The sequence below is a fragment of the Bombus affinis genome, chromosome 10 (genome assembly GCF_024516045.1).
Source record: "Bombus affinis isolate iyBomAffi1 chromosome 10, iyBomAffi1.2, whole genome shotgun sequence".
Lineage (NCBI taxonomy): Eukaryota > Metazoa > Arthropoda > Insecta > Hymenoptera > Apidae > Bombus > Bombus affinis.
Genome location: NC_066353.1, coordinates 10,427,826 through 10,442,879, shown reverse-complemented (window position 1 = coordinate 10,442,879; position 15,054 = coordinate 10,427,826). Strand labels below are relative to the sequence as shown.

The 15,054-nt window shown below is 36.6% G+C and overlaps 1 protein-coding gene across 18 annotated transcripts in view; it reads left to right on the top strand.

Moving 5' to 3' along the window:
* LOC126920832 (lutropin-choriogonadotropic hormone receptor) overlaps positions 1 to 15,054 on the top strand; it is a 46,636-nt gene that overhangs the window by 21,964 nt on the left and 9,618 nt on the right. For 10 of the 18 annotated variants that reach the window (XR_007712118.1, XR_007712119.1, XR_007712121.1 and 7 more), the window contains 10 exons: positions 8,401 to 8,472; positions 9,561 to 9,632; positions 9,935 to 10,003; positions 10,815 to 10,958; positions 11,761 to 11,901; positions 12,445 to 12,510; positions 12,612 to 12,755; positions 12,835 to 12,906; positions 13,162 to 13,454; positions 14,802 to 14,981. Coding sequence is in view for 10 of the 18 variants with exons in the window: in XM_050731621.1 (XP_050587578.1) it covers positions 8,401 to 8,472; positions 9,561 to 9,632; positions 9,935 to 10,003; positions 10,815 to 10,958; positions 11,761 to 11,901; positions 12,445 to 12,510; positions 12,612 to 12,755; positions 12,835 to 12,906; positions 13,162 to 13,454; positions 14,802 to 14,981 (1,253 nt within the window). In the remaining 8 variants the exon portion in view is untranslated. Of the gene's footprint in view, positions 1 to 8,400; positions 8,473 to 8,498; positions 9,430 to 9,560; positions 10,959 to 11,760; positions 11,902 to 12,444; positions 12,511 to 12,611; positions 12,756 to 12,834; positions 12,907 to 13,161; positions 13,455 to 14,801; positions 14,982 to 15,054 lie in introns of those variants that run through there. The other 8 variants (XM_050731622.1, XM_050731629.1, XM_050731631.1 and 5 more) reach the window with 8 other exon arrangements.

Below are 15,054 nucleotides of genomic sequence, written 5' to 3'. Positions count from 1 at the left end.
GTAGTTAGTACACGTTAAATAACCATCGTTTCTTGTTTAACCAACGCCTGTTTAATTCATTTTACATAAATAAATAATAAAATCCTACGATATAAATTTCCAACCAAGCGTATACGTCAGAGTTGCGCTCGGTTACGATTCGTTGAACAAAAGGATTCGGAGAATATACCCGGCTGATTTCGGAAGTTTTTCTCGTCGATTACCATAAAGATCCGATAGAGTTTGATACTGCTCGATTCTTCCCATCTAACCTAGATTCGGCTTCGTGCTTGATGTTGGGCACGTTGTTTGCAGCGGAGGTAGCTTTTCCATTCTACCATCTTAGCGTAATGAGCGTGACGAACGGGGTTAATCGAGCTATTAAACGCCAGGCAGCGAAACAACGCGCAAAAGTGGCGTAAATGTATGTTATTGTTTCGTCAAGCTGCGAGACCGTATTAGAATAGACAGAGAAAATGCAGCGCATTTGGAACACTGTTGGTAATTTCAAATACCAAACTACCTAAAAAGCTACTAACTTTATCCAACTCGTGACACCGCAAACGATAAGGGCGAACGATCCGTTAACCAGAGACATTGGCCGACGAATCGTAACTTTGATATTTGTTGAACCGAATCTGCAGCAAAAGGCCGATTTACGGTAAATTAAAAATTTTAAAAAGTAACGATTTCGTAAGTGATATTCCAATTTACCTTCGCTGTATAAGTTCAACCGGTTAACTGCGGAATTTAGCTTCAGAAATCTCTCACGGAATTAGATCGCGGAGTGTGTAAATAAATATAAACGACAGCGTGTATACTCGTCAAACGTTAACTGATTAAAAAACGAGAAGATAATAGAATTACTTTCTCCTACGATTTAATCGGACACAAAAATCGCACAACGTAGGAACTAGGCTTTATAAGTATCAGTTCTAAGTCTTCAAATTTACTTGTAGTAAATACAGGTGTAACTTTCGCGCTCATTAACCAGTACATTCACAGGGTACTCACGAATTTCACAAGAAACACTTCATCCCTTTCGTCCTCGTAATTCGCATCGCGGAAGAGGCCTACAGCACCCTCCTCGGTAGGTTTCTCTTCAGAATTCCGAATTCGTAACGTTAAATCGAAACATTAAGAGCCTAAAATTTCACGTCACATTTTGTACTCTCGAGAGCAGTCGCAGAATTGTTCACGAAGCCGTAGAATTAATTAATACACAAGGATCAAGCGATTCACTCTGCAGTACTGACAACTATCTTAACCAGTTGGCTGTTTTCGACGAGTATACTCGTCACGAAGAAACAGCAATATTTTGCAATTTTTCAATCGGATCAAAGTTTCATATACTTTTTGCTTTCCGCTGTTACCGAAAGTTTGAAACGTCGAAGTTTATTCATTTCCCTTATAATATAAATAAATATAAATAAAACGCGATTTTATTCGTTCCTCTATCTTATGCTATAATTTTTTATTCGTCTTAAACAAGCTGATATTCCAAATATGCAGCACTTCCTCCATTATCGTAGAAGACTGCTTCGTAAATCAGAAGCACAGAAGGAAGCTTCATAATCTGGAAAAGAATAGTTTATCATACTTGAATTCCTTCGAAGTTTTCGCCTTCGCTACTGAAAAATTCTGTGAAATATTTTTCCATTAAAAATGCCGACCAACTATCGGGAACAGCGAGTAATTCCAACATAGAAATTCTTCAACGATTCCAATCGAAAACTCTAAGATCCTTAATAGATGCACCTTGGTATGTTACCAAGGAAACAATACATCGCGACCTTAAGACACCCACAGTTAAAGAAGAAATACCCAAATTCAGTAATAGATATAACATAAGAGTTAACAACCACCAAAAGCCATTAGTTATTCAATTACTTGACGCAACGGATCAGATCCGCAGGCTAAAAGGACATTATCCTGTAGATTTAAACATTAGATTCAGCTAGAATCAAACATACGATAATCATTTATTATTCACGTTATAGTACCACGCCAGAGTAATTTACTTATAATTCTCAATGAGAATCGATTGTAAACTACTTCCAAATAAAAAGAAATTAAACACAAATGCTATGTAAGAAAGTATTTTTTCTTGCATACTTCATTGATCAGCGCTGTATCAAAGTGTTAAGCGAAAAGAACTTCTTAGACAATTCATCAACTACCATTGGTCGTTCAGGAATACGTGATATCCGATTTTATGTAACAACCATACAAACGCGTCCTGGAAAATTCTCTTTATTTGTATCTTTAGCATACAAATTTATCTCTTTATTTATCTGCCTCCATACACACGCTGTCTCTGTTTCTGGACATATACATCTTATTTCTACTTTATAGTCCATACAAATCTCGTTTCTATCTCATAGTCCATACAAATCTTATTTCTAACTTACAAACTATATTACCATCATAAGTATAATTAAGATTAATTAACGTAACTCTATACAAGCGGCTAACTTTATCACACGTACATAGCAAGCTATCTTTCAATGCAATCGTTATCCTTATTCGAACACTTTTTATACCAATTTTCCTACAGCTTCGTCGTACGCTTCCGCGAGTTCGCGAAGCTATCGTTTCGCGTCGTTCTATAAATCATCGTTTGTTGCGGAGCGTTGTCCACTCGCAAGCTCTTGGAATTCTAGAAAATAGAAGAAGATGGCAATTTAGCTCGTTCCACGCGTCTATCATTCGCAAAGAAGTGGCACACGCGTTCTCCAGCTCCTCCGCCACGAGCTTTCTCATACTCGTCGAACGCCCGTCTCTTCTAACTCGCTGTCTTCTCGATAATTCACCCATAATCTTATCAAACAGACGTAAACTACGACGATTCGATGGCGAATTCCTTTCGGAAGATAAAAGTCAAGTACATCTGTCCGTGAACGTTGGCCCAACTCGAAACGTATCCTTGAAAATGTTCTCGGCACTCGATTCTTCAATTTCACATTCTTCTTAACTCGCCACGGTATTTTAAAACGTACGAAACGATACGATAACGTTTGCTGCTCGAACATAAAATTTCGTATAATTTACGTCGACACGTGAACGAAGCTAGGCGACCTTCTGTAACTTCGTTCCATCGTTTGGTGTATGCTTTCTGTACGTAAACGAGAATCTGGAACTACTTTCCGAACGATCCTCGTACAAACTACGTAAATTATGAGTAATTGGTAGAAATTAATTTTTATCCATCCGTGGAAAATTTTTAAACGTGAAAATGTTCAGGAGTAGTATATGCGTGGATATGGAAAAGTGTACGAAGTAAAGTAGTCGTTATGAAATTTAAAGGACGAAACAGACCTCTATGCAGGTTTCGTTCCTTTAACGATCTCCGTAGAAATACGCGTTTACGTAAAAACACGCAGTTTAGCGATTAGTATTCTTTGCGGCGATTTCCAGCTACAAATATCGAAGCAGAACACGTGCAAAATAGGGCAGAACCAGAAGATAAAAGAAAGTTGGTTCTCATGGATTTTTCTTTGATCTAAGTACTAGTTGGATGGGACTGATCATTTTTATAGTTTTATTGAGATATGTATAATTTTCTGTGCTAGACTAAATTGGCCGCGTAGTAGTGACACACATATGTGAATATGAGTGTATGGAAGTATGTGTGTGCACAGTGTCTCGAAAAACCGATGAATGTAACTGTTCCGTTAGTAGTCTGGTATGGAAGATGGCGAGACAAGGAAAGTGCTGAGACGTGCGTAAATATACAGGGTGGTTGGTGTAACTGGTGATACAAGCGGAAAAGGGGTGATTCTACGCGAAAAAAGAATTCGAAAATATAGAATAAACATTTTTCGTTTGAGGCTTTGTTTTCGAGAAAATCGACTTAGAAAGTGTTCATAGAAATTTAATTAGAAGAGCAGAAGTATGTGTTCGACAGAATGGGCAACATCTTCAGCAATTTTTGTAATAATAAACTTTATGATTACTTCATATTATTTCGTTACGTATTCCTAATTTTCCGTTACAGCAGAAACAAACATAAACTGCGATAATACCCATCGAGACAACGATCTACAGTGAGATCCGTCATAACGAGACGCGATAAAGTGCGCGCGTACCGAGCGAAAATTCAAAGTCGATTTTCCCGAAAACCAAGCCTCAAACGAAAAATTTTTATTCTATATTTTCGACTTCTTTTTTCGCGTAGAATCACCCCCTTTCCGCTTGTACCGCCAGTTACCAACCACCCTGTATATCGACGAAGATCCTGGAAATTGTTTATTAAGTAAATCTAAAACTATTTTAATATAAATTCTTAGTGTAATCTTAGTGTTCCTTTACTTTTATTTCGACGATTAAAATCTACAATTCTCAACAAATTTTAAAGTACAAAGGGGAAATTTCTTAACTTTTGCATTTCGATGACTGTGATGTGGCTTTATGTTTCATAAATTAACAATGATTACATCGTCAAAAATGATCACAAGTATAATCTACAGTAAATAAAAGATTTGAAACAAGAAGGTAACGTTTGTAAGTTTTGCAAGACTATGTATTTGCATCGGGGAAAGACGTAGTCCCATACGACCAGTGGTTAGCCCAAAACAAAAAATTCATAAAAATCACTTGCTTTCGAAAGTTACACGAAAATCCCTGCTCCATAATCAAAATTCTATTAGGCGTCCATACAACAACTTATATACGTCTATTCCTACAATGTATACGATTATCTACCTGTATAAATCTATATCTTGTATCATTCGTATTGTCTCTTGTATCGATAATTGATAAGCTGATAACGAGTAACGCGTGTATATGAAGTCATCGAATTTGTATCGTTTCGGATAAAATTCGATTCGTTTGAAATCCGACGTTATGGAATTTCTATTCACTTCGTTGGACTCGAGCAACCATTCACGATATCCCCCTTTTTCTCCGCGTTCTCGTAAAACATCACTTTTGTTCCACTTTCATCTAAGATTTCGTACGATCGATCCAGCTTAGCCAACGAGAGTTCGTCTCACGATTTAAGCAATTTTCACATTATCCGCGCGATCTCCCCGATCTAATAAAACTTCGCTCCGCTTTCGGTTTTTCGGCAATTTCGACGGCAGACGCTTTGCTCCGCGCAGACACGCGTGTACGCTTCGAAAAGATTCGTATCGCGAAGACAGAATCGACGAAACCGAATTCTCTGGAATGCCGGAAATTAAGTAAAGAAACGGATCAAGGGGTCCGCAGGAAGTTTCATTCTGTTAAATAATATCTTTGTCTTCCACAAGTTTAGCAGAATTCGCGGATGCGCCTGCGTAAGGTAACTCGATCGATGTGTGGAAACACGCAAGCCACACGGAAACCACACGGAACAACGGAGCTTCGCTTTCTTTTGCATTTCTATCTCTTTTTTTTTTTAATATTCGCGAGATGCTTATCAACGTTGTTCTTCATTCGACGTTCGTTTAAGAAATGGAGGAAATGGAAGACAGGGGAAGAAGAAGGCACATAGCGTTTTAACTTCGCAAAAGCATTTGAGCATTTGCTACGATCCTTTACGAATATATCACCTTTAGCACCGCAACGAGATCCGGCTGTCGCGATTGTATCGATAAAGTTTGGAACAAATCTGAAAATGTACTTAGGAGGTGCACAACAAGATATTTATATATTGTACGAGTGTAGCAAGTATACAGGATGTTTCCAGCGACTGGGACGAGCCATAGCGTTAAAACCGCAGAACATAGGCAAAAGATTTTCATTAGGAAAATTCGAACGGTTTCGAGTGATGAGCCACGTGGCGCACGTGTTTTTCCGAAAATGGAGGCGTTTCAAAGATTTCGAAATCATCTATATTTTCTTATACGTCGTTTTACATACCATTCGACGCATTTCTTCGTTCTCTGCCAAAATCTATCGACTTCAGTCGATGGTCAAAGTATCGATGAAACAAACCATCGGAGATTTGCTCGTTCTTTTGCTTCGTTTTGGAGAAAATCGAGAGAAAAGGAACAAAAATCTTTTCTTAGCTTATTTATTTACATCTATTTATTCATCTTGCCATCAATTATTACTGTTATTTATAATAATATATTATTAATTATAAAATAGTCAACACGAATAATTCGCGATTTTCTCCAAAATTTATCAAAAACCAGCAAATCTCTCCCTGTTTCTTTTTTTATTTCTCTCTCTCTCTTCTTAATTTATCGCCACCATACGCGGTTCTAATGTTTCGACATTTAAATCGGAGACACCCTGTATATACCTTCAGATTGAGCTGAAATTTTTCCAACAGCAATGGCAGTAGTCGCGTCTCGCTGCGTAGCGCCGATAAAATTTCAAGATGCTTCACCTAGCGAGCACGATATTGTCCACGTTGTATTTCATTGTTTGCATCTTCCTCACGTTGTATTTCATTTTCTACATCTTCCTCACGTTGTGTCTTCTATGGTAACCGTTCGAATACTTTTTGCCTCCTATCTAATACCTATCAAGCTTCGAAAACGATCGAAATTAGCAAAAATACCGGTGTTGCCTCTAGCAGCCAGGACTCTAAGCGCATAAATCGTCGGGTCACGCGTCAGCCATTTAAACAGACGGATACACTCGAACAGTCATTCTATATCCGTGGTGTTCAAGTGGCTTCGTGCTCGATATCGGCGAATTTATGCGGCCGTTAAGGGGTAACCAGCACGTAATTGATACTATACCGAGGATAATATGACCACCGTCCGTTGGAAAATCACTTTACGGCCGTGTAAAACGAACGATATTTAAAACGACGAGCGACAGAATTTTCCCAGATTTGCTGTTGCCGCGTGAGGAGCTTACGCTTCGCCGAACTGTATCCAGCTTACAGGTGGCCGTAAAACACGGTGATCGGATACGCAACGAGGGGGATGGCATACAAACGTAATTGTATGGAAATTTCTACGAATTCTTATTTTTCCTGCCCTATGCTCGCCATACGATCTTCACGCTTACTCTACGATATTTCGTCCGTGCAACGATTACGTTAGCTTGTCCCAAAGCTTTCTTTCGTTTTGTAAAGAAATGTTAGTTGCATAACATTTCCTCTTTTATTCAATTTATTATTATTATTTTGAAATTTATTATCATCTCATTGAATCGTACGGTGACCATTTTCTTCTATTACGCTGTCCCGTTTACGTTTCACAGATTAGGTTCCACGTTTGTATAAACGTCGCCAGATGAAGTAGCTGCGCGCAGATAGCGAAAGACGCTTTTGGGACAAGCTAATAGTATAAATTATATTCGTATAATCTTCACAACGATTGGCAGTAACAGCGCGCGATTTTTGATAAAGTAACTCTAAATCGACGAGATACTAATAGCCAAATTGCGGATGTTTACGCGCATTTTTGACTTGGGTTCTTTTTAATTCCGAGTTCCAAAAGTGCAAAACGCGTGTTGCGGTATAACACGTAGAAGCGTGTGAAATAATTATAGTAGAGCAAACTTATATTTAGCGGACAAAGAAAAATTTGTATCCTTATTTTATCCTAAATTTTAATCCGGGAAATCCGCATCGAACGCGTTGAAGGTAACGAAGATATCGTTCTCTAACAGAAAATCGAAATTTCTATCGAAATTGTTGCGTCACAACGTATCGTACGACGATGCGACGTACAAACGACGAGATACGCAAAAATTCATTGGACCGACAATTGGTCGACGAAACGGCGAAATACAAGTGGTTTCGAGACACCCGGTCTGTAGAGGGTGTCTAGAGGAGCGCACCGAAGTAGAATCGGTCTGTCGTAAACTCGGCGCGTCTGTCCTGTCTCGTGAGGCGGGTGTGAAATTGGGAAGGCAGCTAAGCAGAGGAGAGGACTCGTCAGGAACGTTTGACGACGGTTCACGCTTGAAAATACAGAACGTAGGTGACGGCGGCTAATAAATTTTCAGTTTTACGGGCCCGTACTATTTGCATTTCTTTCTTCGTTCCATTACCCGTCTTCTCTTTCCTCTTTATTCTTCTGACTTTATATTTACGTTATATAACAGGGCCGGGATAAACGACACTAAGAACAAAAAGAAAAATTACAAACAATTCCCCTTATCGTTATCGAATATCTCGGCTAATTCGACCATCGAATTACCATATATACGCTTTGTGTTATGCAAGTTCCATTTTTGTCGCGGATAACAGACCAGCGAACAACGTGTTGGACGTAACTTGTAATAATGTCGCATGTAATAATTACAAAAAGCAGGGAACAAACACGACGAATAGTTCTAGTCGTCTATTCCTTTTGCTTGAAACGATAGGCTAACACGATCATTTTCTATGGTCTAGAATCTATGGTCTATCTATCTATCTATCTATGGTCTATCTATGGTCTGTTTGTGACTATCACTTTAACGATATATTTAACAGTATGTATTGATACAGATGTTTGCATTCATTGTACTTTTCGTTGGATGTTGCAGAGACCTAACGAGCAACAACATAACAGACATTCCAGCCCGTGCCTTCCATCGAATTTTCAATCTTGAAGTGTTGTAAGTACAGAGAGGAAATGACAGATTTCCCTTATACATATATATATCTGACACATATTATTAGATACGTACGCTATTGCAATATATATATTTGTTGAAAATGACAACGTGAGTTCGTGCTCGTCGTCCATATGCAGATGCGCTAGTTACAATAAATAGTAACTAGAAGATAGTTCTAGATACAATCGATAGATTTAATCGATAGGTTTAAGATGTTCTTTTGATTTTATCCCTAGTCCATATAAGAAAGTGCAATGAAGGTTTTTCGGTTTAGAACGCTGTGATAGATTTATCCAAAGAATAAAATAATAGCTGTTGTGATGCTACCTCTGAATACAGAAATAACAACAATATTTATACCTTAATTGCAATAATCTTGCCCTAATTGCAATAGTGTCTTTCCTTTACAAATATGTCTTTTGCAACAATGCATCTTTCTACAAACACGAATCGTAATCTATCAAATGCTGTGATCTTTGTCCTATTGGGTTGGCAACTAAGTGACTGGGGATTTTGTCATTAGTTGGCAATGACAAAATAGAACAAAATGGATCATACGTAATTTAATAAAACAGTATAAAAGAGAAAATGTGCTGCATCTATTATTTCTTTACGAAACGAAAGAAACTTTTGGGTGAACATAATATATCGAAAACTATCAAGCGCCAATAATTATCTAATTATTACTTTATTCGATAAGTTACGATAATCAGCAAATACGTGCATCATCGTACGAACAATATAAATGTAACGCCTAATTTCTTCGAAACGCTGAAACAACGCAGACATTGTCCATTCACGATTGTTAGAACGATAAAACAATTCTATTTAATGGGAATGCAACGATCGATATACAACGCTTCTAGAACAGAGTCGTTACAATCAAACGTATCCGCTAGAGTAACTGAACTGTACTGGACTGGTGCGCGTCGTTAGACAAAAGAAACGAAAGTTCACGTAAGAACGATAATAAAAGAACAATTCACTAGATAGGTCAAGAATACGAATATATCCATCGTTTAGCCGACAACAATTTTGTCGTTTATTTTTTTCATACATTTTTAAACGTATTTTACTGTCTTTTCCAGATTACTTCGACGAAATCATTTGCACACGATCGCCGACGATGCATTTACGAACTTAACGAGCCTTCGAGTATTGTGAGTGTTCCACAAATCGCACCAAAAATTCTTGCAAAAAAAAAAAAAAGAAATAAGAAAGAAAAATAAAGAGAGAAAAAGCAAAATGAAAAAGAAAGATTACTCTGTGTTCGTAAGAGAATTTATCGCTCGAATAATAAAAAGAAAAAAGACGGAGACCGGATGATCCGTTATGTGCTAAAAAAAAAAAAAAAAAAAAAAAAAAAAAAAAAAAAAGAGAGAAAAGAAAAAAAGATAAAAAGGGATCACGTGTAGTGTACGCGGATCTTTTTTAAAGTTGTAATTCTCTGTCTGCTTTGTAGGGAGCTCGATGACAATTATTTAACAAAAATTCCGACCGCGATCGTTAAGCTCTCTGGCCTTGAAGACCTGTAAGTGTGCATCGATTAAGTAAAATGTAATTTGACAACTTTTTTTTACATTCTATGAATACTACTTCTTTATCGAGCCGCGTCTCCTTCGATCGGATAGTTACATCATTGCGATTTTATCTCCATAATGAGAGATTTCCCGTTTTCTTAAAGAAAATTGTTCGCCTAATCGTTCCAACCATTATCACTCTGCATTGCTAGGAAATGTTATCGCAGCCGCACCTTCAGATTTAAATTGAACAATAAAAAGACTTCTAAACTTTTTCATCCAACTTCCTGCTTTATCTTTTGTCTCGTTTTTTAACTGAAAGTTTGTTACTGCGGCGAACAAACTTCCTTTCGCAAAGGAAAATAGGACAAAGAAGATGTCGTGTTTTAATAAAAAAAAAAAAAAAAAAGAGAGAGAAAAAAGCGAATCAACGAAATTCGTCTCTCATCGGTAAAAAGGAAATACAGAATCGTAATTTATCTGGAAGTCAGAACCGAAGAATGCTGGAACAAAAATTCAATGTATGTACTATCGGTAATATCACGCGCAAAATTTCTAAAATTCTTCCGAAACTAAAACGATCAAAGCGATTTATGCGGAGTGATCATGATCGTTATGATTCCGCGGAACATCTTTTTCTTCGATCTTTCTGCTTTTCTATTGCCGATGTATGGTTAAGAAGATAATGACAAAATTTTAAAAATTGCTAAAACAAGCGAAACCGCGAAAGAGAGATCGACGCCGGTCCTTTTGTTTTCCGTTTTCATCGAAAGGAAGGAAGCCAAGAAAGTCGTATTCGTGTATGTTCCGTCGGTTCCGTAGGTCCCTGTCGAACAACCGGATCGAAACACTGGAGGAACACGTTTTTCAGCGTGTCACTAATCTATTGTCGCTCGATCTACGCGGAAATCCGATCAAGGAAATACACGGCAACACTTTCCGCAATCTACGCAAGCTCCGTAAATTGTGAGTATAGATCTTTCTCGAGACGATTTGTCAGCTGTTAACCAGTTAGCTGTTGCGACTACTTTGAAAACTTTGAAAAGCGTGTACTTAAAACGTGTCGCAAAAAATAAACGATGACAAGTATACTCGTTATAATATAGAATTAAGATGTTTTATTTTGTAATTTTATTACCGACAGAGCTCGTCATAACACAAAATATTGCCGTTTCTTCGCGACGAGTATACTCGTCGAAAACGGCTAACTCTACTTAGAAGTAAATAAATCCTGTAGCAATTCTTGTGGTCAGACACGAAGATCGGACTCTCTTCCATCAGAGATCTCATAATTATAATAATAGATTCGTGGAGTAATTGGATTATTGATATACAAGAAAATAAGCATCTATATTTTAAAAAGCATTCGCGTATTGTCGGTAAAGAAGATAATTAAATTTGTTTCTCGAAGAGAAAGGACAACGAAAGAGAAAGAAATAAATGAATTTAAAAAATTAAATTTGATATACGTGTGGGTCAACGTGTTTGAGAAATAAATTCAGATACAAATTTAGAAAACAAAATTTGGTCGAACTTCGACTTTCGATCATGTATTATAAAAGAATGTCAGAAATTTGATATATTCCAAAACGAAGTTAAATCGAAAGCTTTTATATTATGCTTTAACAATGTAAATAGAAAATATTTCCTTTGGATCAATATCGTGCGAATTTCCAAGTCGAGAATAACTAAAGTCTAAATCTGCCTGTTTATCGTTAAATAGAATCCAAGTCTATTAAAAAAATGTAACGTAGAAATTATTTTCTAGAATCCTTTCGAATCTGAAGGAATTACGGATATTTCCGAATCTAAATGGGACAAAATCGCTGGAGGTATTGAGGTTAGATCGCGCACAAGTGACGAGCGTTCCAACAAGTTTGTGCGAGCAGTGTCCAAAATTGAAAAGTCTGTAAGTGGATTTCGATTGTAACGCGAATGATTAATGCAAATAAACGTACGACAGGATGTAGAATATCGAAGACTGAAGTATAAATTCACCGTGGTAGTTTAATGCGATTGAGACAGCATTCTATTATAACGAATTAATTACACGTCGATATAACTTGATTAATGGCAAATTAAATTATAATACGTAATATAAGTGGTTGTGCCGCATCAAACCGTCCGGTACACACACATCGATATGAAATAAATTACCATAACATAAAGTTATAATAATAAATTATAATAAAATTGTGTTATGGTAATTTATTTCATATCGATTTAGTCCGAGGTATCTTAAACGAGATTTCACTATAATCGATTGCCGTACTAATGTAAAGAATTTCAATCGATTCAAAATAAAATCAGGTTCTATCGATAATTAATTCGTAATTCGACCTTGCACCGAATTCTCCCTTTATAAAAATCGTTCGATTGTTTATTTCAAAAATATTATTTCTTCCCCTATCGAGATTGTTTATTTATTAAAATTTATTTTCACCGTTTCCAGCGACATGAAATCGAATTTTCTAACGGAGATGCCAAATTTACGAAATTGCAGCGAACTAAGGGTTCTGTAAGTATTAGGAAAACAATAATTAAGTAGTTGGGTAAATACGAAGTTCGCAAAATTAAATATTTATCTTATACATAAAAAGGAAACATCTCTCTTTCCAGGGATTTGGCCAGTAACGTGATTCCTTCATTGCCAGATGAGCCGTTTAAAGGTCTGAACATGTTACACGACCTGCTTCTGTCGAACAACAAGCTGCAAGTGATCCCAAGCGACGCGTTCGTCGGGTTGTCAAGGTTGCAGGTGTTGTAAGTGTCGTCTCTCGCAATTAATCCCGTGTAGGTAGTTCACCGTTATCGTCTCGAAAAAGAGGACTTTATGTTTCAGGGATCTAGAGAGCAATTACATCGAATATATTCATCCCGATGCGTTTAAAGAGACGAAACATTTAGAGGATTTGTAAGTGTCAAAGGAAACCTCACTTTTACTTTAAAAACCATGACTGTATTCTATCTTCTATATACAATTCTACGTATAATTATATAGAGTAAATAGTAATCGAAGAGCAGAGTAACAATTTTGTTAAATTTATCCTTTTTTTCGTGATTTGTTATATGAAAAAGAAAATTAAACGTACGAAATTTCAAGTAAAAGCAGGGTTTATTGGCTTGTTGTTACACGTTATACATTTATTTTGTATTTTTTAAATTTCAGAAATCTCGGGAATAACGTATTTCCAGCACTGCCAACATTGGGACTGTCAGGCCTGTTACACCTCAAGACATTCAACAACCCAGCATTAAGGGAATTCCCGGCTCCCGAAAGGTTTCCACGTGTGCAAACGATGGTACTGTCGTACGCTTATCACTGTTGCTCGTTTCTGTCGGTCGAAGTGGAGGATCCGGTGACCAAGTCCTCCGTTCAAGAGTCTATCCTGTTCCCCACTGACAACGATTTCGATATGATCCTCTGGAACTCGAGCTTTACCGATATCTGGCCACAGCTTAGTAAGTAGCTCAATCGACTGATTCCCCGGTTGAGATCCTTCGAGCTTTCATAGTCTGGATACTTCAAGTTGATACTGTTCGACATTTCCTTTTGTTCTATATTTATCATTATTCTTTCAAGAAATCCTTTTATCTTTCTATCGACATTTCAATCTTTTTTTAAGATATTCAACAGAAAAATTATAAATACAAATCTATATAAATAGATTATATTTACCGGTGTTTTTTAAAACTTATATAACTTTATAATTGAATTAAAAATCTTTTTTTTTTCTATTTTCTAGTTCCTTCTTGCCCTTTTTATCATCTCTGTATTTTTTATCACGGTTGCAATCTGTGTATTTTTGCACCTTCAAATATAAACACATATAAATATGTTTGAACTGCATCAATTGAAGATTCCTTTGATTATTTTACTCATTGCCACTAATCATCTTACCATGACACCACTCACAACAATATCAAAATACTTCACTAACAGATGAAGAAAGTAACGAGTTTTCAGAGATCGCTACCGTATTAAAACATTGTAACGGAAATGATGAAGATATCTACATCACTCTTGCAGTAATAAATGAATCAATTAACAGTGAAACAATTCTATCCTGTTAAAAATTCAGCTTATTACATTTTAGTTTATGAGTCGATCGACACTGAAATGCTGCAAAGCGCAAGCCGTATAAATTCATTTACGTTGTTTAAGACTGTTTCAGTGAAAATTCAAGCTGTACAAGTTTTGAGAACATTCCCAATAATCCACATGCGAACACCGTTTTTCCACATGGACAAACAAATTTCGACATTCGAGAATTAAACGCTTCAAAGATAGAAATAAAGTATCCCACTTGAAACAAATTACATGATGTTTCGACTATCATCTATGGCGAATCTAAAATTCATTTTACAATTAACAAGGTTAAAATTGATGGACAAATTTTCCATTTTTCTGTACTTTTCCTCTTTTTAACTCTTTGATATCAATCTTTCTATTGTTCAGAAATATTAATAAAAAACATAATTATAACTTTCCGCCTATAATTAATTTCTATTAATACAGCGTATTTCTTTGTACATATTATTAAAATTTTGTTTCAATGAACGTAAGAATATCTTGTAAAGCTCAAAAACATATACTCAAGCGAAACTACAATATACTCTATTTTAAATTCGCCATTAATTGAAGATTCTCAGAGAATCGTTAAAAAAGGCATAAGTTCACGACAACACACATTCTGCTACGCGAGAAATCATCCAAATATCTCTCTTCGATCATCGATTCGTTCAAATCAAATAAAAAAAAAAAATGAAAAAACGACTTTGCAGCACTGAAGTGATGACGTGTTCTAGATAACATGACCGACAAATTTGGCTCGCAAATAAATGAACTTTGGGCTAACTTTGGTTCAGATTTTACGTACCCTGGTAACCTGCCCTCATACGTTGAGGATTATTTTGAAGAGCAAAACAGCCGAGCTACCCAACCAGCTCGAACACTGCCTTCTCACGTACAGTGCCTACCTCAACCTGGTAATTCTATCACAAGCTTCTTTTCAAACATTCGAGAACTTTTTAATCACAGTATTTGAAAAAGTCTGAAATA